The sequence below is a fragment of the Manacus candei genome, unplaced genomic scaffold (genome assembly GCF_025592945.1).
Source record: "Manacus candei isolate 608988 ecotype Guabito, Panama unplaced genomic scaffold, ASM2559294v1 h1tg000127l, whole genome shotgun sequence".
NCBI classification, from domain to species: Eukaryota; Metazoa; Chordata; class Aves; order Passeriformes; family Pipridae; genus Manacus; species Manacus candei.
The window spans coordinates 771,274-793,532 of record NW_026138175.1 but is presented as its reverse complement, the minus strand read 5'-3'; the positions used below and the strand labels follow the sequence as shown (position 1 = coordinate 793,532).

The window sequence follows — 22,259 nt, the reverse complement described above, 5'->3', positions numbered from 1 at the left end:
TTTTAATTTTAGAAGACACAGAGCAGAACTTTGAGTAAGAATGGAAGAGGGCAATGCACAGATCTTGAATAACTGGGCCCCAAGTAGATCACTCTGTTTGAGTCACCCAGAGTTCTGCTGCTCACCTCGTTAGCACCTGATTTAGTAAGTTCATAAGCTTTTCACTTTCTGTTAGGAATATTCTCTTCTTTTGATTTCTGTCATCATGACATTGAGCAATAGAAAGGATTTGGAAGTGAAATACATCTACACAAAATTGGAATTGGAATTCTTATGTCTCTTATGAAAATTTAAAGTAATTTGTATTGCAAGTGTCCGATTTCCAGTCACAAGTAATGACATTTAAACCCCTGTAGGAAATGCAATCCCTGTGCTGATGTCACCCTCAGTTTATGACGTGACTGCTTTTGTTCCTGGACAAGCACTTGAGTCTTTTGCTAGTGAAATGTTGATTTACTCGTGAGAGTCTCTGGCTGGTGGCACCTGCTGTATCTGACGGTGGGGTGGAGGGCTGGGGGAGCCCCCCTGGCAGAAGGCTGCTCCATTGCCTTCAGCAATGCAAGGTAACACAACTGCTCTGATCTTTTGTCTCAGGGGATTTGCCAGTTTGGGACAAAGAGACTGTAAATGGAGAGGGTTTGTTATGATCAGTTAGAGAACAGAGGGAGAGTTTGGAGGGCATTGGTGATGTTTCCTTGCAGTGAAGCCCCTGATCCTCCGGCTGCCTGAGCACACAGCTTTGGGCAGTCTTTCCCTTGAGTCAGAGTGCAGGTTGCTGCTGCTCCTGTCACTGAACCGAGTGGAGCAACTTCCCTGCATTGCTTCATATCTGTTGCTTTAGGGGCTGAGACAGAAGCTCTTCGTGGTCTTTACCTGAAAGTCGCCAAGAAAGGAGCCTCCGTTAGTGAAAATTCTGGCCATTCGGTTCCTTTTCAACCTGTGAGAGATGTGTTTCATGTAGGTTTCCTTGGAAATCTCAGATTGGAATGAGAGAATGACCCTCTGTAAAGGAGCCACAGACCTGGATCGGGGCTCTCTGATATTGTTACTTCTGTTCAGGTGGGGCTTTTTTTTCTGTAAAGGAACAGTTTTTCCTCTCTGAGTTTTTAAGCACAGTCAGTCCCTGTGTTTTCCATGTGTGTCAGCAGCAGCTCTAGTTCCAAGACAGACATGTCCAGGGGGCAGGGGCATGAATGTTGGAAACTCCATGTGTAGCTGCGCGATATAAAGGCATTCATACATTTTGTGAGCATTTGTGCCTCTTAAAATAGCTGTTTCCACGTGATCTTTTGGATGTGGCACAGTTTTCCCTTTCATGGGTGCCACCAAAGACTGTCTCTGCACAACACAAACAGCAGCACGTGTTGCATCTTGCAGATTTCTTTTTAGTACTTGCAAGGAGTTATTTCTTAGAGATTTTATGTGAAATATGTGACAATTGCAGCTGATGGCATCTATTATTTAAATTGTGCAGTACTTAAGAGTAATTTTGAAAGGTGCCAGCGTGACTGGTTTGAAGATAACCAGCCCTGTATTGTGCAAGTAAATGACACCTGCTGACCAGATCACCTGGCAGAGAAGTCTTCAGCCACAGAAGGAAACTTGTTCCCTTCAGTGCTGGCAAGGCAGTGGTTAGAAGAAGAGGTTCCCTTCTCAACCGTCCCATCTGTCCCCGTTCTGCAGTTTCCTGTCCTGGCGAGGGCTCGGCTGTGCTGCCCTTGAGAGAGGGCTGTCTTGTTTCGTGAGGATTGCAGCTGGCACACACAGCATCTCCCGGGCAACAAATGATCCTAGTTTTTGTTTCAGAGCACCTTCAAGCCGTTCCCGGGGTGGTAACATGAGACAGTTTGTCTTTGCCAGGATTCAGCCCTTCCCCAAATTTAGAAGCTGCTCACAGGCTGAGGGCTGTGGGGCTGGCATTGCCTCTGCTTGCAAAGGACACGGGCAGCTGTAAAAAGCACTTTATAGGGAGATTGTCCTTATTCCTTGGGCAAAGAGCCAGCGCAGGTGGAGAGGCCCACAGTTAGTGATCGGACTGTGGGAGAGAGTGTGTGCACGAGTGTCACTGCAGAGTCTCCTGTCACCTTCCTGGCTTTCTCTTCCCTCTGCTGATTTCTGAGAGCCTCGAAAGGCACAAAACTGCCAGGGCTTCAATGCACGTTACCTCTCTCCATCAGTAGATCTGCTTATATGCAGGAAACCCAACTGCAAATGCTCATGTTTGGGAGAAAAAGAATCAAATCGGAAAAGGGAATATTTTGACCAAATTTGGTGAAAACATCCACTTTGCCCTTTAAGTAATAGGCATGCATTAAATAAAGCATGTCTGGGTTATGTGTCTTTTCCTGCTACTGGAAGTCAAAGTTGCTTTGTTTATTGAAAAAAAAAAGCTGAAGCTGAGCAGAACCTTAATAAGCAAAAGAGCTTTCAGGCTTGCTGGGGAGACAGGGAATAAGGGACTGGGCTCAGACCATGCAGGTTGGTTTTCAGCATGTAAGCACAAAACATGCTCACTGGGACTGCATCCACTGCTTGAGGCAGCCCCTTGATTGCTTTTGTGGGCAAAACAGAGGTATAATCTCATAAGTACCTTTTATTCAGAACTACAAAAGCCTTGTAAATGCAAACTTAAATTATGTATCTATCACCTGAGAAATAAGAATGGCTTCATCCTCAGTTTAAAAAGCAGCTGCCTCTAGGGGAAGGAAAAGTGCAAACTGCAGCATAAGGCTTGAGTTGTGAGAGAAATAGAGTGGAATTACATTATTTTGCAGTGATATCTGCACTGAGATGCACAGGCCCCAAGAACTGGCAACTAGAGCAGTCAGATTATTTTTTCTGCATATAGGCTGTGATGTCTGTTTGAATTGCAAAATTCTTGTGTGCTGAGCAGATCCAAGATGAAGGTACATTGGCCTCAGCGTGCAGTTAGTCATTTCCTGTCACGCTTTCATGTTTGAATTCTGGTGTACTGAGTATGACCTTTATTTCATGGGGCAAAGAGATTTTGAATTACTATTGCCAGAGTACTGGGTTTGTGCAGTTGGATAAGCAGTGAGGCATTATATGGCTGTGGGTTACATGGACATAAACCAATTTAGTCCAAAATTAAACTTTCAGTGCTAGATTATAAATGCTCACAACATGCTTATTGAGCACAGTTGCACACCTGTTCCTTGCTCCTTTTTAAGAACTAACAAGAGCAGCCCTCTCCCTGGACCGCAGCTCTTGCTCCTCAGATCACGCCGAAGCTCCTGTGCTCAGTCACACTGGGCTGGGGAGAAGTTTCTGATGTGTTCCTGTCTTGCTCCTCTGCTCTTGGGCTTTCTCCATCAGTTAATGGTGTGTTTGAATGTGATGGGTCCTAACTGCCCAAATGGTTTCAGTTCCTGACTTCCTGTTGAGTGCACAGAATTTGCTTACTTTGTACTCATTTTGAATAAGATTAACAGCTGATCTCTTGAGCAAACATTCCAGTTTAATGTCAGCAGAATGACACAGGCTGCCTGCTCTGAGTGTCCCCAGATAGCTCTGCTGCTGTTAGCTGCACCTCTGAAGGGCCAGGATTTTGTTCAGAACCTGAAATAGTTTATTAATCCTTGCAGATGTTTAGTAATAAATTTTTAACTCTTAAATCATTCCCTCCTTTCTTCCTGGGCAGGGTTTTTAATTTTATGGTTTTGTAGTAGGGACTCTTCAGCTTCTTTTTCTGACCCTGGCAGAATTAACTTTCCCTAAAGAAAGTAAGTCCAGAGCCAGGGCTGAATTGTCTCTTGGGCCTCTGCCTGTGCTGCCAGGACCTCAGGAGTCCAGCCTGGCAGTGGCCAGGCCACCACGGCCGTTTGCCATTGCTCACCTTGGCCCAGGTGTGGTGTCTGTGTCACAGCTATGCAAACAGGGCAGGGCTTCCTGCAGGCACCTCCAGGCTGGCTGGGGGCTGGCAGCAGGGGAGACTTCCTTGGTTTGAGGGTAAAATCAGACATTTGTGGGACAGGTGTGCTTTTGGCACTTACCCTTTATCTGTATGCAGAGCTGTCAGGAGGAATCTGTGTGATGTGGTTTTGCTCTTTGGATGGGGTACCTCTGAGATCTGAACAATGGGAAACTCTCGTTTTGTCATTCTAAGACTATATTAAAATCATGCAACAATTCAGGTCTTGTGGTTTGTCAGCTGCTTTAACAGATTCTGCTACTTCTTGCAAAATTGTGGGCATTTTCAGGAAGCTGCCTACTTAGCTGAGCAAGGGTGCCTCTGACAGCACTTATTTCATTTCAAATGCATGGTGTTTCCTTACAGCAGTGCCAGCTGTTTTGCTCAATCCGTTGCAGAGCCCAGAACAACCTGTGACTGCTCTGGGCAAGAGGGTGTCCTGCCCGTGCTTGGGGAAGTGCCTGTGGTGCAGCTTGCTCAGCAGAGCTTGGTGTATGCACATCTGTAAACTCAACACCCCAGTGGTGCAGGAGGAGGCTGTGGCCAGAACTCATCTGGTTCATTTATCTCCTGCCTTCGAGGCTGACTTTAAGAACCAAATTTTCCCTGTGTGTTTGAGAAATGACCTGCAGCATCCTCTGGTTGTTCTGCTGATGGGGAAGCTGCCATGTGGGGCCTGTGGCTGTGATTATGGTCCCTGCAAGGGCTCTGCTCCTCACCACGCCAGAGCCCCCCTTCATACTTGAGATTTCAGAGCTGTCCCGGGGGAGGCTGAGGCTGGAAGGCAGCTCGGAGGCGAGAGCTGAGGGCAGGAAGTGACTCAGTGGTGCTTGGAGCAGGCGGGTGAAGACTTGATGCAACACAGCTCCCGAGGGTGCCCTGTGCAGGCTGGGTCACCCTGAAGGAACACTGGGCAGCTCTGCCCAGCTGCCTCCAGCTCTCCTCTAACAGCACCCACCTGCACCAGGTATGGAGCAGTGCTGGTGGGTTTGGGAGCAGAGCAACAGGGTACAGACAGGCAGCAGCATGAGGAGGTACAGTGAAACACCCACAGCACCCCAGAGAGCTGGCCCCCCAGCCCCCAAGGGTGCCAGAACACGCAGTGACCCTGCGCAGAAGAGGTGTCAGGAAACACAGAACGAAAACGCTCCCAGTGTAATGGAGGGGCTGGAGCTGTTCCTCAGAACAAGCAGCTGGTTTCCCTTTTAGGGTCGGCAGCAGGCAGAAACAATTTCATGCAGATTCCAGGACCCATAAAGGTTCTGGAAAGGCAACAGGAATAAAAAGTGTTCTTCTCCTCTGCTGACCTTGGAGCGCTTTGAGGACTGTCTTCCAAAGCTGTGTCCCTGAACAGTTTCATCCTTACATGGGGAATACTCGCCTGCCCCAGCAAGGCTGTGCTTTTCCCTCAGCTTGTCTGTTTAGGTGTGAACTGCAACTGCTTGTAGCTGTGCTCAGGCAGCCCCAGGGAGGTGAGAATAGGCAGGGACTTGACAGACAGTCAAAAGCAGGTTTATTCCTGTGTCTTGGAAAGATTAAGTGTTTCCCTAGGAATAGCCTAATGGGTTGCTCTAGGATGACTCTGTGGAGCAGCTGGTTGCGACCTGACAACAAACAACAAACTGGTGTGAAGTTACACGAGGGTAGAGATTCACCACACACTCATGACTCTGCACTGAAGGAGTTGGTTGTATCAGGAACCATCTGAAAAGGCCAGGTAAACTCTTCAGTGATTGCGTGGAGCAGAAGGCTGGGCCCTGGACTGTCTGTACTGCCTCCTTTGCAAAACAAATCCCCGGTTTACCAGCACTAAAATTAATGTAATGATCTCCTGGGGCTCTTGCTAAGCCTCAGCCATCGGCTATGGACTGGGGTGTCATTTGGGTGCATGTCACTCTCTAATTAGAAAGTGGACTTTGATGTGCGTCCTTGACAAATTGCTGACCTTTCCCATACATGAGCCTATTCTGAGCTCTGCTTCAGACTGATCAGATTTGCATCCTAGAGCACTTTGAATGTTGTTTGTGAGTGGAGCTCTTGTTCCCAAAGCTGTTTGTTCATGGGCACAGGAGAGGAACTGAACTTTCTTTGCTCCATGAGCACAACTATATCTGTCAGAGAGTAAGAGTAGGCAGCTGGCAGGCATATATCTGTGTTTATTTTTGCCCTCCAACAGCCAGCAAGACAGCTGAGGAATACCCCACATGCAGTTCCACCATCCCTGTGTACAAGGGACCTGCTTCAGCAGACCTCATCCCCCAGGACCATAGCCATCTGGCAATGGCCAAACACTATTTGCAACTGCAAGCTCATCATTTTAGGGCAGCACCTTGGTTAGCATTTGAAGGCGTTCCTGACATCAGCCCAGCGTATAGCTGATGTTTACAGGGTGGTGCAGGATGAGCACATGTTCGTTAGCACTACAGCGACAAGCTGTATTGTACCTTCCACATCTGAGCCTCTGTTAAAGGGATTTTTAATGCATTTTAAAACTCCACGTCTTTCCTTCACGAATGGAAGCAACTTCCAGGTTCCTTGTTACAATCACAGTAAGAATTGCGGGCTTTTGTACTATTTCTTTTCCTTCATTTCTTTTGTGCCCTCTTCCTCTTCCCGGTGCGCTGAGTCTTGCAGTGCCGCATCCACAGGGGCAAAGATGTTGCATTTGCTTTGGCGCTGCCCAGGGCTTTGACACCCCTGCCCAGCACCGCATGTGAGGCCAGAACAAAGGGAGCAAACAGCTTATCTAATACAAATAACCCTGAGCAAACTTCCTGGGCCTGTTCTTGTTCTGTGGAAAAGGCAGCACAAAGTCTGCTCCCGTATGTGCTCACCGCAGCCTTGGCCACATGAGGCTGCTGGGCCTGGCTTTGCTGCAGCCTGGGCATCTGCCAGCCCAGCCCTCTCCTGGGGCAGCCTGGGGAGCAGCACTCAGTTCCTAGCATGCAGCAGGCATACGGAGACTTTGTGGAGAAACTACTCAGAGTGGAGGCAAGCCCAATCTACTGCTTCAGGGTCCTCTTCGTTCTCAGAGGGTTTATGTTTTCTTCCTCTTCTGACAGTGTCAGGGTCAGGGCAGCAATGCTCAGAAAGCTGAGTCCCTGTCACTGGGAAAACCCCAACCTTCTCCATTCAGGTTGCTTTTCCTTCCATTGTGTTTTCTGGTGTCCTCTGAGCCCGTATGACAGGACCACAGAGCTAAAGCACAGCCCATTGAGCAAACATGGAAGCCGCCTGCACTGGCGGTGCCACAGCTCCTAGGGCAGGAGTGGCCCTTTTATTAAAGACACACCTTGGAAAGTTTCCTTCACCAGGACTGGGAGGAGGAGGAGGAGGGTTGGGAATTTCATTTCGTTCTTTGCCAGAGAGAAAGGTCCCAGGTGGCTTCAGGGAGTGAAGGCAAGTGGAATGGGAGAGGAGGCAGCAGTGGGTGAGGAGCGGCCAGGAGCTGGGGTGGGGCACGGGAGCTGCTGCCTGGTTAGGGGAGCACTTCCTGGGGTGCCCCAGAGGGAAGGGACAGTAGGGGAGCCAGCCCAGGCTGGGAGCAGAGCTGGGGCAGCAGGTCCAGTTCAGCACCCTAGCACCTGTCTGGCTTTGCTGTGCAAACCACCGTGTGCCTGCCTCGCCTCCAGTAATAGACTGGACATTGCCTTGTTCTGCAGGCAGCACGTGGGGCTGCCAGTCGGGGCTCTGGGGAGGTTTGGTGGCCTCAGCCCATGCTGCTCACAGGGACCCTCCGCAGAGCTGGTCCCACAGCCACGTGTGCCGGCCACGCTGGAGGGCACTGAGCGGGCAGTGTCCGGGTGGCAGCTGGGAACCAGTGTCTGAAAAGGGACTTTGTTCCCCCTCAGTTGGTCACGTAGCCATGTGGGAACACTGGATTTATTCTCCGGCAATCCTATCGGCACATACCAGGATTGACAACAGCTGGGAGCTGTGTGGCTTGACCAAGAATAGCCCTAGGGAGCTCAGGGCTGTGAGTCAGAGTTGTCTGGATCGGCTCCTGCCCTGGAGGCTGCCTCCCAGCCTATGGCCAGGGAGCCTGTGGGGAGGGGGAACGGGGGCTGACAGGGAGCTCCCTGCCCCTTAAATGCTGATCTGCAGATGGAGCCATAATTGCTCTTCTGAAGTGGGTGGGTTCATGAAGAACACTGCAGTGTGGGGTGCTCTGCAGCTGATGGCTCAGATGTAATTCCATAGGCTTGTCTACACTTGACAGCAACCTGGGTTAAAGAAGGCTGTGATTTTGCAAGTGGAAAACTCCATATTTAGGAATAACCAGGTTAAACAGGAGGAAGGTACTGTTGTTCTGGAGTTAGTGCTCCAAAGAAAGCAAAACAGTTCCACAAACCTGTTGTCTGTGAGGGAGACAAGGGGCAGGGAGAGATGTCTGGTCTCTTGCATGCAAAGCCCCAACAGCTCTATTGCTTGTGGAACATGCACCTGCCCTGACAGCTTCTCCCTGGGGAGTGTTTGTAGCTGGAGCTGGTTTGCTGGGATGAGGCTCTATAGCCAGGCACAGTGTGGGGTGCCTGATTCCTGCTTCCCTGTGGAGCAGCTGCTTTAAAGCTCTGGAGAAGTTCCAGGGTTTGAGCCGCTGGCAGCTCCTCAGGAAGAGCTTGCAGCCACTGGGAGGAATCCTGGCATGAGCCACTGCTGGGGACTGAGCGTGGCTTTCTGAAGGACAGCTGGGCAGACAGATCTCCCTCAGAGTGCCTGGCTCTCTGACGTGGCAGTGGACATGCACCCACATGGCATGTGCATGGTCTTGGTTTTGATGCCTTTCAAAACTTTTAATGCAAAAAATTTCTCCCTTTTGGTCCTTATTTACACTTTGCTTCCCAGGATAACAGTGAGGAGCTCAGCTGTGTGCTGACATGTCCAGGTTTTCTGAGCAGTGCTGAAGTGCTTCAGCTGTGAAGTATAAACCTGAGACAAGGCTCATTGCAGGCCCTGATGTCTGCAACTCTTTGGGAAGTTTATGCAGCCCCAGAGCAGGAGCACAGTGCAAGTCTGTGCCCTTTCCTGACGGTGGCTGTTGGCTCAGTGCAGGGACTCGCGGTCCTTGCCCTCTGGAGGTGGCAGGGTGGCACAGGGACATCTCAGGCAGTGTAAGCTGATACTGACCCACACCTGCCCTGATCTCAGCAGGTGAAGGAGGCCCTCAGACTGGCACCATGACAGAGTGCTTTGATTGTGACAACTGCAAGGAGTCCTTGTATGGACGCAAGTACATCCAGATGGACAATGGCCCGTACTGCATCCCATGCTATGACGCCCACTTTGCCAACACCTGCGATGAGTGCAAAGAGCTGATTGGCCACGACTGCAGGGTGAGTACAGGGCCCCCAGCCAAGCAGATCGGTTCCCAGGGCTATTGGTCCCCTCCTCACCCCGCTGTGCTCCCAGGAGCTGTACTACGAGGATCGCCATTACCACGAGCACTGCTTCCGCTGCTTCCGCTGCGACCGCTCCCTGGCTGACGAGCCCTTCACCTGCCAGGGCGAGGAGCTGCTGTGCAACGACTGCTACTGCAGCGAGTTCTCCTCCAAATGCATTGCCTGCGAGAAGACTGTCATGCCAGGTAGGAGTGGGCAAACTCGAGCGCTTCAGTCCCTTCCTGGTCCCTTAGTGTCGGCAGGGGCTGCAGGTCCAGCACAAGAGCAGCGAGGAAGAGAGCTAAATCTCTGCTCTCCTGCCTTCCTGTTACTGCACACAGAGGGCTGGGCCCTTTGATTGTCCAGCAAAACAGCAGGATTCAAAGCTGCAATTGCCACAGCAGTCCCATCTCTCTGCTACCCTTTTTCATGGGAAAGTGAACGGGGGAGGAATAACTAAGGGTTTCCTGGGCATTTTCTGCTGTGTGCTGACAAGGAGGAATGACTGAAAGTGCATGAGCATCTCTGGAGATGGCCTGAAGCAAAGGCACGTGTCTTTGCTTGGCCATTCTGGCACCATCTTCAAATGTGGGTTACATCAGGCATTTCTGCCATGGCCTGTGTGCAGGTGCGGGTGTTCCCACAGCCCTCCCTTGTGGCTGGGGTGTGGGCCCAGGGCCCCCCTCTCCAGCTGCCCGTGGTTCTGAACTGCCATGGTGAGGGCAGGCACAGAGCCAGGTGTCCTGGACCACCTTTCATCCTGCCCAGCCCTCCGTGTCCCCCGCGTGTGTGCGTGCTGCTCCTTCTGTCACTGCAGGGCTCTCTCTGCAGGGTCGCGTAAGCTGGAGTACAACGGACAGACCTGGCACGAGCATTGCTTCATATGCAGCAGCTGCCAGCAGCCCATTGGGTCACGGTCCTTCATCCCAGACAAGAAGGATTATTACTGTGTGCCCTGTTACGAGAGCAAGTTCGCTCCTCGTTGCACTCGTTGCAAAAAGGTACGTCTAGCCTGACAGCCCGGAGCCCCAGTTCTGATCCAGGGACAGGGAACTCCCCACTCCTGCCTGAGCCCCACCAGAGGAGGGTTCAGGTGCCAGCACCCTAGTTGGGCTGTTTCTCTGTGCCTGTGTGTCACCAGCATGCACTCTTTCCTGCAGACCCTGACCAAGGGAGGAGTGACCTACCGGGACGAGCCCTGGCACAAGGAGTGCTTTGTCTGCACAGGCTGCAAGACCCCCTTGGCTGGGCAGCAATTCACCTCCCAGGACGACAACCCATACTGCATCAAGTGCTTTGGGAACCTCTATGCCAAGAAGTGCAGTGCCTGCACAAAGCCCATCACAGGTGAGCAGAGCAGCTCTCCGAGGAACCCCATGAGGGGGGAGCTCTTTGTTGCAGTGCTCCTGGGGCCACTTGTTTCCCTTCGTCTGCATCTTTCAAAGTGGTGAGCTGTGTCCCATTGGAGCAATTCCCTCTGCCCACAGGTAAAGGCTCCCAAAGTGACCCCTCAAAGCACTGTCTCATGTCTCTAGCTTGCCTTGTTTGATATTGGTTGCCATGTCCTGTGGAAAGATTGCTCACAGATCAGGAAAGCCAGGGACTTCCAGCCATAGCTGGAGCAGCACCTGGTGCAGGGGAGTCTGGACCTGCTATACCTGCCTAAGGCAGGGGAAGTAGAGGATCCTCTCCTGCAGAACCCCTTAAGAGAGTCTGGCCTCGTTCCTGCCCTTCCCCACTTGACTTTCCCCCTTGTGACTCCCAGTCTGTTGCTGCTGGGAAGGCAGGAGAAGCCATGAATCAGCTGGTGACTCAGAGGATGATTCTGGCTGCTGGCAGGTCCCAAGCATCCACTTCCCCTCTGGTCCTTATCAGTTTGTTGCAGTCCTGGGCAGAAGAGGGTCACAGCCCACCAGTCCAGCCGCTGCCAGCAGAGGAGGGAAGCTCCTGCGGAGCCTCTGCAGGAGCCTGGGCCTGGGCTGGTGGCAGGAGGACTCTTCCCAGCTTTCCAATAGCATTGTCCTGTGTCCACTGCGGTGGTGCAGATCCACTCCCTGCTCCTCCCAGGTGATTCTGGTCCGAATGTCTCAACCCTGTAAAGTCTGCTATGAAATGATTTTGGTGTTCTTCCCCACACCAAGAGTGGAGATTTGCATTTCAAATGTATTTGGTCCTGGGGGTTGTTTGGGTGCCATCACCAGCACTGTGTGTGAAGACCTGACCAGAGATGAACAGGCCAGGGCTTGGTCTGTGGGAAAAGCTCAGCCCAGTTTCCCCAGGGGCTCTGACACTGCTCTCTTTGTCCCTCCTGCAGGCTTTGGTGGCGGCAAATATGTCTCCTTTGAGGACCGTCACTGGCACCACAACTGCTTCAACTGTGCCCGCTGCAGCACCTCGCTGGTGGGGAAGGGCTTCATCCCTGACAAAGATGAGATCCTGTGCCGCGACTGCAGCAGTGACCTATGAGTCTCCAAGGACACCGCGGGGCAGGGCTTCCTCTCTTCTTCAGGGCCTCTGTGCCAGATCCCCCAGCAGCATTTCAGGGGCCAGGCACAAGGCACAGGAGATTGGGGCTTGGCCCCGAACCGCGGTGTGTTCAGGGGGCTCCTGTGCCCCCTCCCTGAAGGCTAGAGTACGCTATGCTATGGCTCTGTGCAGAGTCAAAGCTAAATAAAATTCAAAAAGGAGCTTCAAGACCCCCCATTATTTACTCTTTCTTTTTGCTTCCAGTCTGACCAGGCACGAGCTGAGCCCAGGGCCCCAGCTGAGTAAAGGGCAGCTTCTGCACTGGGCTGCTGGATCTGCACACTGGCAGCATGTCTTTGCCCCCCAGCACGGTGCTGACTTCCCTCTTTTCCCCACGTGGTTCTCTCACTCTGTGTGACATGAGGCAGTGGCTGCAGGGCCGTGCAGCTCAGCTGTGCTGGGTTAGGGCTGTAACCACCACCACCATATGCATGGCTGACCTGGGCATGAAGGGTCCTCTGCTCCATTTGGGAGGACTGGGGATGCCAGGCTGGAGTGTTGCCAGGAGAAGAGCATGTTTGCCCTGCCAGATGGGATCCACCTGTGGAATTCTATAGCACCTCACCGTTTACAGGCAAGACCCTTTGCTCAGCATCTCTGTAGAGGTGCTCTCTCAGCTGTGAATGAGGAGCTCGAGTTGCTCATAGGTACAGGGTGTTCGGCCCACCCTCACCTCCCTGCCCCTTTCCCATCTACCTGTGCCATGACCTCCCATGGCTGCAGTGGCTGAGCTGGGGCTGTTGGCCTGCTGCTGCTCCCCTGAGACACGCTTGACTGAGCCCCTGAGAAGGGTGTGCTGAAGGCTGAGAGCACTGAGGGCTTTATTCCTGCTCTATCCTTCTCATGGGGATTCATGGCATGGGCACTGGTGTACGGAGCCCAGCTGCCTGTGGCACTGGGAACACCAGAGACCTTTGTTAATTCAGGGAGGGGAGTGTTGCCCACAGGCTGTGGCCGTTCTTGGGAGCTGCTGGGAGTGCTAGGAGGGAGTGTCTGTGGGAGCACAGGGCTGCAGCATGGAGGGCAGCCGAGGGGGCAGTGGAGTGCCCACAACCTGCTCCTGCCAGGGCTGCCTGTGTCCCCCTGCAGTGGGCAGGGAGTGGAGGCTCCCCTCGGCCACACTCACTGTGTCCCAAATGAGAAGCAAAGCAAAGGTGGCACCTGAGGGGGGGCTTTGCATAGCCCAGGTCCCTGTGCTGGCCCTAACTGTGCAAAATAGGATGTCTTGAGCCATCCTTGCCCAATGACTGAGCTGGCCCTGGGCCCCACTCAGGCCCTTCTGCAGTAGGATGTCCATGCCTGCCTTGTCTCTACATCCTTCTGCTTCTGTCTTGCTGGGGCACTTACACTGACCCTGCTTTCCTGCTTATCAGCCATGTGCTTTTCTGAAAGCCTGTTCTTGTGGGGTTTTTCCCTTTTGTACTCATTTGTCATGAATATCTGTCATTTTGTACCCAACTACAGGATGAAGGGGCTAGCCCCCCCACCCAGGCTTCACTTAGCAACAGAAAATGTTATGCATGTTGAAGTGTTAACTTTGTATTCAGATCCTTGTTGAACCCTTGGAAGCTTTAATGCCAGTAAATTGGAGTTTGTGTGTTTGCTATTTTGAGGAGCTTGGAGCTGTCTCCAGAAGGAATTGCCTTAAATTTCAACCTCCTTTGTATTTCCTACAGCTTTATACAATAAACTGTTTTAGTGACACTTGCTCTCCTGTGTCTCTCAAACAGCAGGCACAGGGCAGAGCACTGTCTGAGTTGGTGCTGGGCTCTGCTCAGCCTTGTCTTGCCCCAAGTCCCATCCTGGGGACAGCCAAGCTCTGCAGTGCTCGTGCCTCTCTTCCCAAACCTCAGCCCAGCATCAGCACGAGTCCTGTGGTTATGGCAGAGAACAGCAGCTCCCTCCTCCTGCCGTGGGGCTGCAGTGGGTTCCTGGGGCTGGGGCTGCCTGTCTGTCTGTGCCTGCTGTCTGTTCAGGCAGGCAGTTCTGCAGGACAGGCCCTAGCAGGACTTGGGCACTGCTTGATGCCTCAGTGCCCCCGGGCTGGATCCCTTCAATACTGCCCGTGTCAGGTCGTGCAGAGGAGCCTCCCTGCCCTGTGGTGGGCACAGCCCGGGAACGTCACTGGAGCCTTCAGCAGGGTGTCCGTGGTCCCTCCTGGCAGCCCTCCCTGAAACACTGTGTGCTTGTTACTTGCATTTATCAGCCCAGGAGCCATTTATTCCCTAACATATGAAACTATTTTCCACAGATTCCTGTACATTTACTAACAGCTGCCACGGCTTCCCCTGAGCTCGCCTGCCCTGTTCCCCAGCGCCCTGCTCGGGCCCCTGCGCGGGGACAGGACGGGCACGGCCCGCGGGGCTCCGCGTGGGCCTGTGGCACTGGCACATTCCTGGCCGCCTTAGAGGCTCCCGCTCTGGCAGCTGATGGAGTTTTTCAAGCAGGGTTTTTGTTGCTGTTCCTGCCCTGTGACCCACGCTGGGCCTCGGAGGGTGACTGAGCAGCCCCAGCCCGAGGTTCCCGGCTGAGCCCTCCAGCGGCAGCAGCACAGCCCGGGGTTCCTGCAGCGCCCTTTCCAGGGATTAACCACAAAAGGTTTCTGTACAAAGGGCCCCCGGGCTCCTCTTTCAGTCAGCCTCCAGAGCCTCACGTTTTTAGCCAAAAAAGGAAATGACCCAGCTGCACACAGCGCTGGAACATCTGGATTTTATCCCTGTCATGAATGGGTCATGGCTGTGCACAGCCCAGTGCCTGATTTACAGGAGGGGGAGGGTGATGTCATGCACAAACATCCCCCGAGACTCCCGAGTGCAGGTCTGAAACAGTCCTGGAAATTTTATGAAACACAAGGAGCAGTGCGAGGGGGGTTTGGGCTGGGGCTGCTGTGCTGGGGAGGGAGGAGTGGAGGAGCTGCTGGGGGTGCAGGGGCAGCACTTGGGGCACAGGGCAGTACTGAGGGTGCAGGGCGGCACTGGGGGTGCAGAAAGAGGCCCCGGCATTCACCAAATGTGCCCGAGCTGTGCTCTCCTGCACCACCATTGCAGGTCAGCCCCTATGGGCAGAACCAGGTCCAAGCCACCACCTGGGGGTCCTGTGCGGGGCCAAGAGTTGGACTTTGATGATCCTTGTGGGACCCTTCCAGCTTGGGATATTCTGTGATTCCATGTATTCCAGCTCCCAGCCCCTGCGGTTGTCCCAGGATGGAATGGCACCTCCTGGACCAACCCTCTCCCACTTCCTCCCGGGTGTGCTGCCATTAGTAGGGGAGGAGGAGGAGGAGGAGGAAGGCCACACGGGGGTTGTCCCACCTCGACCCTCCCGATGCCAGCAGCCCAAAATAAGGAGGTCATGTGGCTGGATGGGACATTACTGGATTTCAACTCCTTCCCTTTCCAGGGATGAAGTTTCATGCAAAGGGAAATGGAAGAACACTACGTTCAGAATCTTATCTCTGTTTTTTATTTTTAGACAGGCATTCATGAGGAAGCAGTGATCTACTTTGGGGCAGCTTGTAGTGAAAGGGGGTAATTAAAGACGATATTCTTACTGCAACATCATCTTCTCAGTGAAGGATCATATTTGTCAGCCATTAATTAAGACAAATTTTGTTGTTGTTATTTTGGCTTAAAGTAATTTATCGCCCATGGCAGAAAAATATTAATAATTTATTGGCGAGTTAAAATTTAATTACAGCTTTGCATTTGGCAAAGCGTGGGCAAAGCGTGCGGTCCCGCGGCGAGCCTGCGGCCTGACGGGGGCACCGGGGGGCGCCGCGGCCGGAACCTTCGCGCGGGGCGCCGCGGCCGGAACCTTCGCGCGGGGCGCCGCGGCCGGAACCTTCGCGCGGGGCGCGCGGAGCCGGAGCCTTCCGGCGGGCACACACGGTCCGCGCGAGGGCCTTCCGGCGGCGGCGGCGCGGGGCGGCGGCGCGATGGAGACGATCCTGGAGCAGCAGCGGCGCTACCACGAGGAGCGGGAGCGGCTCATGGACGTCATGGTGAAGGAGATGCTCACTAAGAAGTCCACGGTGCGCCCGGGGGAGGCCCCGCGGGGAGGGGGGCGGTGGCCGCCCGGGGCCGCGCTCACCGCCCGCTTCTCCCCCGTTCACCGCCCCTCTCTGCCCGCAGCTCCGCGACCAGATCAACTCGGACCACCGGACCCGGGCCATGCAGGACGTGAGTGCAATGGGAACGGGGGCGGGCCGGGCCCCCGGCGCCTTGCGGAGTACGCCCAGGTAACGGGCCCTGCGGCGCTCGGGGCTTTCCCTTTGTCCCGCAGAGGTACATGGAGGTGAGCGGCAACCTGCGGGACCTGTACGACGACAAGGACGGGTGAGTGTGCCCGAGGGCCCTCGTGTGCCTGAGCGTGTCCTGCCGGTGAGGAAATTGGGCGTCCTTTAAGTCCGTGTAAACACCTGAGGAGTAACGCAGGAATCGGGATCCGGGGACTCAACGCAGGGCAGACTCCGAGTGCCCACGGGACGGTTTGTTACTCCCACGTTTTGTGTCGTGGGGAGGCTGTGGCTGCCCCGGGGGTCTGTCAGGGGCTGCAACAGGGCAGGGGAACATGGCCCTAAGCCTCTGAGCTGGGTGGGCTGGGAAGTCCCACGGGAGTCGGAGGTTTGCAGTCAGACACTGCAGCACAGCCCTGGACCAAGGCTGTGTCAGTGTCACCTCGTTTTCCGTGCCCCTGTCTCTGAACTCGTAGCCTGCGGAAGGAAGAGCTCAGTGCCATTTCTGGGCCAAATGAATTTGCGGAGTTTTACAACAGACTGAAGCAAATTAAGGAATTTCACCGGAAGCACCCAAATGAGGTGAGTAATTACCTCCTCCATAGCAACAGGTGAACTGAGGTCTGTTGGGCCTCATCCCTGCAGGAAACAGACCTTTCGTTTTCTCCAGTTTAATCGCCTTAACACACAGGTCCTGGGAACACCCAGCTGTCACCTGAGCAAAGCTGCTCAGGACCAGGTAGCGTGTGAGGGGGAGCAGTGCTGGTCACTCACAGTGTTCCCTGCTTGGGAGCATCCTGCACCTGGCCTGGGGTTGGGGCTCACTTTTCTCATGCTAGATAAAGACACACCTTTGTGCAGGACAGCTGAAGAAGTGCTTTGGGTTCCCTTTGTGTTCACAGTTTCATTGTTTGCCACCTCCTGTGGTTTTATACTAGTTGTTCTGGGACAGGAGCTGAAGTAAATCACTGTGTGACTTGTGTCTGCCCCTGCAGATCTGTGTTCCCATGTCAGTGGAATTTGAGGAGCTGCTGAAGGCCAGAGACAACCCGAGTGAAGAAGCTCAGAGTAAGTGTGTAGTTTGCTCGAGCTCTGGCATTATCTGATGGGTTGTTTGATCTGTTTTGCACATTTCAGGGCCCCACCTCCCTTTTATGAAATGACTTCTGAAAATTGTTCTTCTCTCATTGCAGTTCTTCTGAACTGCAGTCCCTGGAGTGTTCCCCAGTGGTGCTGTTGCTCCTGAGGAACATTCTGGTGCTTGCACAGAGCAGCAATTGGGGCTGATCAATGAATGTCCAGGGCATTGTAATGCCTTCCTTAAGCATAAACGAGTTCACAGCTAATCCTTTTCCAGTTCTAAAGCAGTTGCATAATAAGTAGGAAATATTAAGCTCATAATAAAGTTCTTAATGATCTTTCCTACAGATCTGGTGGAGTTCACGGATGAGGAAGGGTACGGACGATACTTGGATCTGCATGATTGTTATCTCAAGTACATTAACCTGAAATCGTCAGAGGTGAGTGCCTGCTGTGTCTGGGCACCTCCAGTGCTTGCTGTGGCAGGGTCTAGGGATCCCCAGGCCCTGCACAGGCTGGGGATGCTCTGTTCTGGGACCTGGATGTTAATTTGGGTGTGTATGAGCTCTGACTCAGGTTTTTTTTTCTTAGAAATTGGATTATATCACTTACTTATCCACATTCGACCAACTCTTTGATATTCCTAAGGAGAGAAAAAATGCTGAATATAAAAGGTGAGCCTGTTTGCCTGCTTCCTTTATGGCAGTTGGTGAGAAGGAATTTGCTTCTGAAGTGTTCAGCTGCTGAGATTATGATTAACTCCCATAAATCGGGTCCCTGAGCTTAACGGTGTGTCTGAGCCCCAGGCAAAGACACAGTGCAGCAGAGATGTGGAGAGCCTCATTCTGCTCTGAGGAAGGGCCTGCCTGTACCCTCCTAACTGCTGTGCCCAGAAATCCTGTGTGGAAAACTGTCCTGACCTCGGTCACCTCCCTCTGCAGCGCTAGAGGGTAGTGACTAGTCCGAAGATGTGGGTAGAGGATGACAGTGAATTACCTGTGCTTGTGCTTCCCCTCCCAGGTACCTTGAAATGCTCCTGGAGTACCTGCAGGATTACACAGATCGAGTGAAACCGTTACTGGACCAGAATGAACTTTTTGGGAAAATTCAGACGGAGTTTGAGAAAAAGTGGGAGAATGGCACATTCCCGGGCTGGCCGGTGAGCAGCCTGAGCCTGGGAGATGTTCTGTGGTTTTGAGGGGTTCCTGTGAGTCATTTGTGTAAAGTCGTTGGTGGGGTGACCCTGACACAGTTGCAGCTCTGTGTCACCAGGCTGCAGGGTGGTACTGACCTGAATTTGAAACCCAGCACAACTGGTTTGAAATGAACCTTTCAGGTTGGCGTATGTTGCATCTTTACTACTGTTCCATTTTCAGTTTAGTGAGGGCATTTTTCTCTGTGAAATGAACTGTTTTTCTTGAGGTTAAAATGTTCTGTGGCCTGAAGCCTTGTGGGATGTCATGCAGCTCTTGCATGTGGTTTTCTTGGTAGAAAGAGACCAGCAGCGCCCTCACCCACGCCGGCGCCCACCTGGACCTCTCAGCCTTCTCCTCCTGGGAGGTGCGTTTTCAGTGTTCTGCACTTACTGCCACATTTGAAGCAGGTGGAAGCTCAGTCATTTTGTTTCTTTGCATAATTGTAGTGCTTTCCTCCCTGGCTCTGTGCTTTCTGGGTAAAACTTCGATGATACTGATGATTTAACTTCTCCAGTTGGGGGATGTAGCTTGAAAGACCTGGTTAGATTTGTCACATTCCTCATTTTCCAGTGAGGAGGGGTGCACCCTTGACAGTCCTTTTCATCAGGCTTTTTTCTTCTTTAATGAGCTAAAATGGGCTATATCCATATTTTATGTGTTGAACAGATCATCTCTTACAGTGGTTTATTTAATTGAACAGGAATTGGCCTCCTTGGGACTGGACAGGTTAAAATCAGCTTTGCTGGCCCTGGGGCTGAAGTGTGGCGGGTAAGGTGCAGTCTTTGTAGAGTTCCTTTAGGTTTTTGAGGTCTTCCTGTCTCACATTCCTTTCTGGGATACTTGTTTGGTCATCTCTAGTGTACTAGAATTACCTTAGTGATGTTTGAAAGGTAAAACATTAAGAACCAAGCAGCGGGTTCTGGGATCTGCTGCTCTGACCAGGTCCTATACTAGAGTCTCTGATACAGAAGACTTTGGCTTGAGGAAGGAAGGCAAAGATAAAGGAATCTTGTGATTTCATAAAAGCTACGTTTAGAATTTTGTTGCATGAATTCAAATAGTTCTTGGGAAATGTAAAACTGTTGTCTGGACTGATCTCCTCCCTGCTTCTCTCTAGGACTCTGGAGGAGCGTGCTCAGAGGCTTTTTAGCACTAAAGGCAAATCCTTGGAAGCACTTGATCCTTCCTTGTTTGCTAAGAATCCAAAGACAAAAGGAAGCAAAAGGTGAGTTCTTAGAGATCATTCTGAGGCTGGTGGTGTCCTCTCCTCTTGGATGAGGGGTGTTCTGGAGTGGCCACTCTTGTGTAGTTGTTACAGAGAGATTAGAAGCTTTTCATGTCGAACCAAATAGTGCTGAACCAAATGGAAGATATCAGAGCTGAACTTGTGAATTGCATAAAGTTACTCTATTTATTTCTAGAGACACTGAAAGAAATAAAGATCTGGCGTTCCTGGAAGCTCAGATTTATGAGTATGTAGAAGTTCTTGGGGTAAGGATTTTATTTTTTCTTTGAGCTTTTTATTTCAGAGCTGTCAAATAGTGACTGGAAGGTCATCCACATCTTTACCCAGTGCTTTCAAAGACAGCACCACATCAGTGTGGTGCATCACATCTATTTTGTGCCTAAGTCACACGGTATTGCAAACCTTTACTTGTTCTGCCTTGCTGCCTGCCTTTGGTGTGAGGGGATTGTTTTCAGCAGAGTGGCTGCTGCTGCTACCTGTCACCTCAGAAGTGCTAACAGTGGTACAAGGTTTTTGTTTTTGGCAAGTAGGAAATGTCAGGGTACTAAAAACAGAAGTTGTTTGGCTGAGTAAGGTGGGAGTTCTGTGCTTCAAACTGGTCTTCCATTCCCTCCCTCTGTACATTGAGAAAGTTTCTCACTGCAGGAGTTTGCCCCGACTTTGTTGCTGTCACAGTGTGTGGACAATGCCTTCTCTTCTCCAGGAACAGAGACACCTCACCCATGAGAACGTGCAGCGTAAGCAGGCGCGGACCGGGGAGGAGAGGGAGGAGGAGGAGGAAGAGCAGATCAGTGAGAGTGAGAGTGAAGATGAAGAAAATGAAATCATTTATAACCCTAAAAATCTGCCTCTTGGTTGGGATGGCAAGGTAACCGAGACCGTCAGGCCTGGAGAAGTGGGAGGGGTCACTGACTCCACGCTGCTCCCCTGTTTGAGCTGCTTTGCCACGTGTCCTAATCCTTGTGTATCCTCATCCTCTTGTCTCCTCGCTTGCAGCCCATCCCGTACTGGTTGTATAAACTCCATGGCTTAAACATCAACTACAACTGTGAGATCTGTGGTAACTACACCTACCGAGGGCCCAAGGCGTTCCAGCGGCACTTTGCAGTAAGTGACGTTCGCTGCAGGATCAGCCCTGCTGGGTTCAGACAGTCCTTGTAATGAGTCACTTGGGAGTCCCTGGGGTCCCCAGCTAGCAATTCTGCCCCTTCTGACAGGGGGTCAGGGCTGTGCAGTGGGATCCATAGGTTGTGTAGGGCACACCGAGATCTCTTGTGCTGATGCAGAACAGTCCCTGCTCATTTGAACACCGTTTCGAGTGCCCAGGTCTGATGGGTGCAGGGTGCCTGTTGATGGCTGCTGTCGTGTCACTGTCTACAGTACAGGAAAAAAATACTTCTGTAGAAGCTTTGAGGACTGGTAGATTTGTACTTTGGTAGTATTTGTTACACCCTGTTCAGATGTTAATGTCTTTGTGGTCTTTGGTGTTGTGAAGGACGTGTCATTCCCTCTCATGCTGACCTCTCATCTCTTCCCCCCCACCAGGAGTGGCGACATGCCCATGGGATGCGGTGCCTGGGCATTCCCAACACGGCACACTTTGCCAACGTCACACAGATTGAGGATGCAGTCTCATGTAAGTAGTGATGGCAGAACAGGGAAGATGTGAGAGAACACCACCTTTTCTGAAGGAGTGGGTTTGGACATTGGTCTCGTGTCCTATCCTGAACTATCACTTTAAAGCCTTGTTTGCTGCAGTTCTGTGCTTTTCTGTAACCACACGGGAGTTATAACTTTGTAATGGATGTCAGGTACATTCCTGGACTGCTGAAGTGTTTTAGAAGAAGGGGGGGAAAAAAAGCTCATGTGTGTATTTTACTGGATTAAAAACAAGTACCTCGAGGGAAATGGCATCAGATCCTGTTTGACTTTGCGTTTGCAGTGTGGGCAAAGCTGAAACAGCAGAAGGCTTCAGAGAGGTGGCAGCCCGATACAGAGGTGAGCAGTGAGAGCTGTTCAGTGCCTCCAGTCCCGTGTCTGTGGGACCCTCCCATTCCCGTGTGGGAGCACTGTCCTTGCTTACACTGGTGCCTTTTCCTAAGCTTCTGTCCCAAGCCATTTTTCAACAGTGTGCAGGGCAACAGTGGGAAATACAGCCTGTAATGACTCCAGCTCTGGATGAGCTCTTTCTGCCAGGACCTGCTGGCAGATCTGTTGCCTGTCTTTCTGCACGGAGGTTCTGGCAGGGTGCTCATGTGTAGTGGCTTCTGCTGGAGCTACAATTCAGAGGCTGTACCCAGTGTCTCTAAACTGTTGGTTCCATTCCAGGAGGAATATGAAGATTCCAGCGGGAACGTTGTGAATAAAAAGACCTATGAAGACCTGAAGCGCCAGGGGCTGCTGTAGTTGTGCCCAGGTGAAGGATCCCACACCTGTGCAGTGAGTGGATGTGGCAGCAGCTCTGACTTCCTGTTTCTGGATTTTGTATGTGCATGAATATAGATTAAAATGATACTTTATAGAATCACTTTCTAGTAAGCCCCTTGTGAAAAGCAGACTTGTGAGATTGTTTTATATTCAAAAATACCTTGAAAAATAAACTCATTTTAATTTAGGAAGTGCCGAGAGACTTGTCTCCTTTCGTGTGGTGGAAGGAAGAGGTTTTATT

General features: G+C 52.0%; 2 protein-coding genes across 4 annotated transcripts; both read left to right on the top strand.

Moving 5' to 3' along the window:
- Positions 1 to 420: 420 nt before the first annotated feature.
- Positions 421 to 13,539, top strand: FHL3 (four and a half LIM domains 3). 2 transcript variants are annotated; one of them, XM_051770954.1, is made up of 6 exons: positions 421 to 563; positions 9,083 to 9,264; positions 9,341 to 9,515; positions 10,141 to 10,310; positions 10,470 to 10,656; positions 11,624 to 13,539. In XM_051770954.1, exons 1-6 carry the CDS (start codon positions 557 to 559, stop codon positions 11,773 to 11,775), a joined length of 873 nt encoding a protein of 290 aa, XP_051626914.1. In that variant the 5' UTR covers positions 421 to 556; the 3' UTR covers positions 11,776 to 13,539. The 2 variants fall into 2 exon arrangements, with proteins under 2 accessions (XP_051626914.1, XP_051626913.1); XM_051770953.1 differs by having other exon boundaries at positions 9,080 to 9,264.
- A 2,156-nt stretch (positions 13,540 to 15,695) lies between these two features.
- On the top strand, positions 15,696 to 22,209 carry SF3A3 (splicing factor 3a subunit 3). Of its 2 annotated transcripts, XM_051770938.1 has the most exons (18): positions 15,696 to 15,713; positions 15,760 to 15,865; positions 15,966 to 16,013; positions 16,117 to 16,169; positions 16,546 to 16,651; positions 17,065 to 17,137; positions 17,498 to 17,589; positions 17,741 to 17,823; positions 18,170 to 18,308; positions 18,641 to 18,709; positions 19,046 to 19,113; positions 19,463 to 19,570; positions 19,767 to 19,836; positions 20,295 to 20,459; positions 20,588 to 20,698; positions 21,137 to 21,227; positions 21,534 to 21,589; positions 21,920 to 22,209. In XM_051770938.1, the coding sequence occupies exons 2-18, from the start codon at positions 15,770 to 15,772 to the stop codon at positions 21,995 to 21,997; spliced, it is 1,506 nt and encodes a 501-aa protein (XP_051626898.1). In that variant the 5' UTR covers positions 15,696 to 15,713; positions 15,760 to 15,769; the 3' UTR covers positions 21,998 to 22,209. The 2 variants fall into 2 exon arrangements, with proteins under 2 accessions (XP_051626898.1, XP_051626897.1); XM_051770937.1 differs by lacking the exon at positions 15,696 to 15,713 and having other exon boundaries at positions 15,722 to 15,865.
- Positions 22,210 to 22,259: the final 50 nt, after the last annotated feature.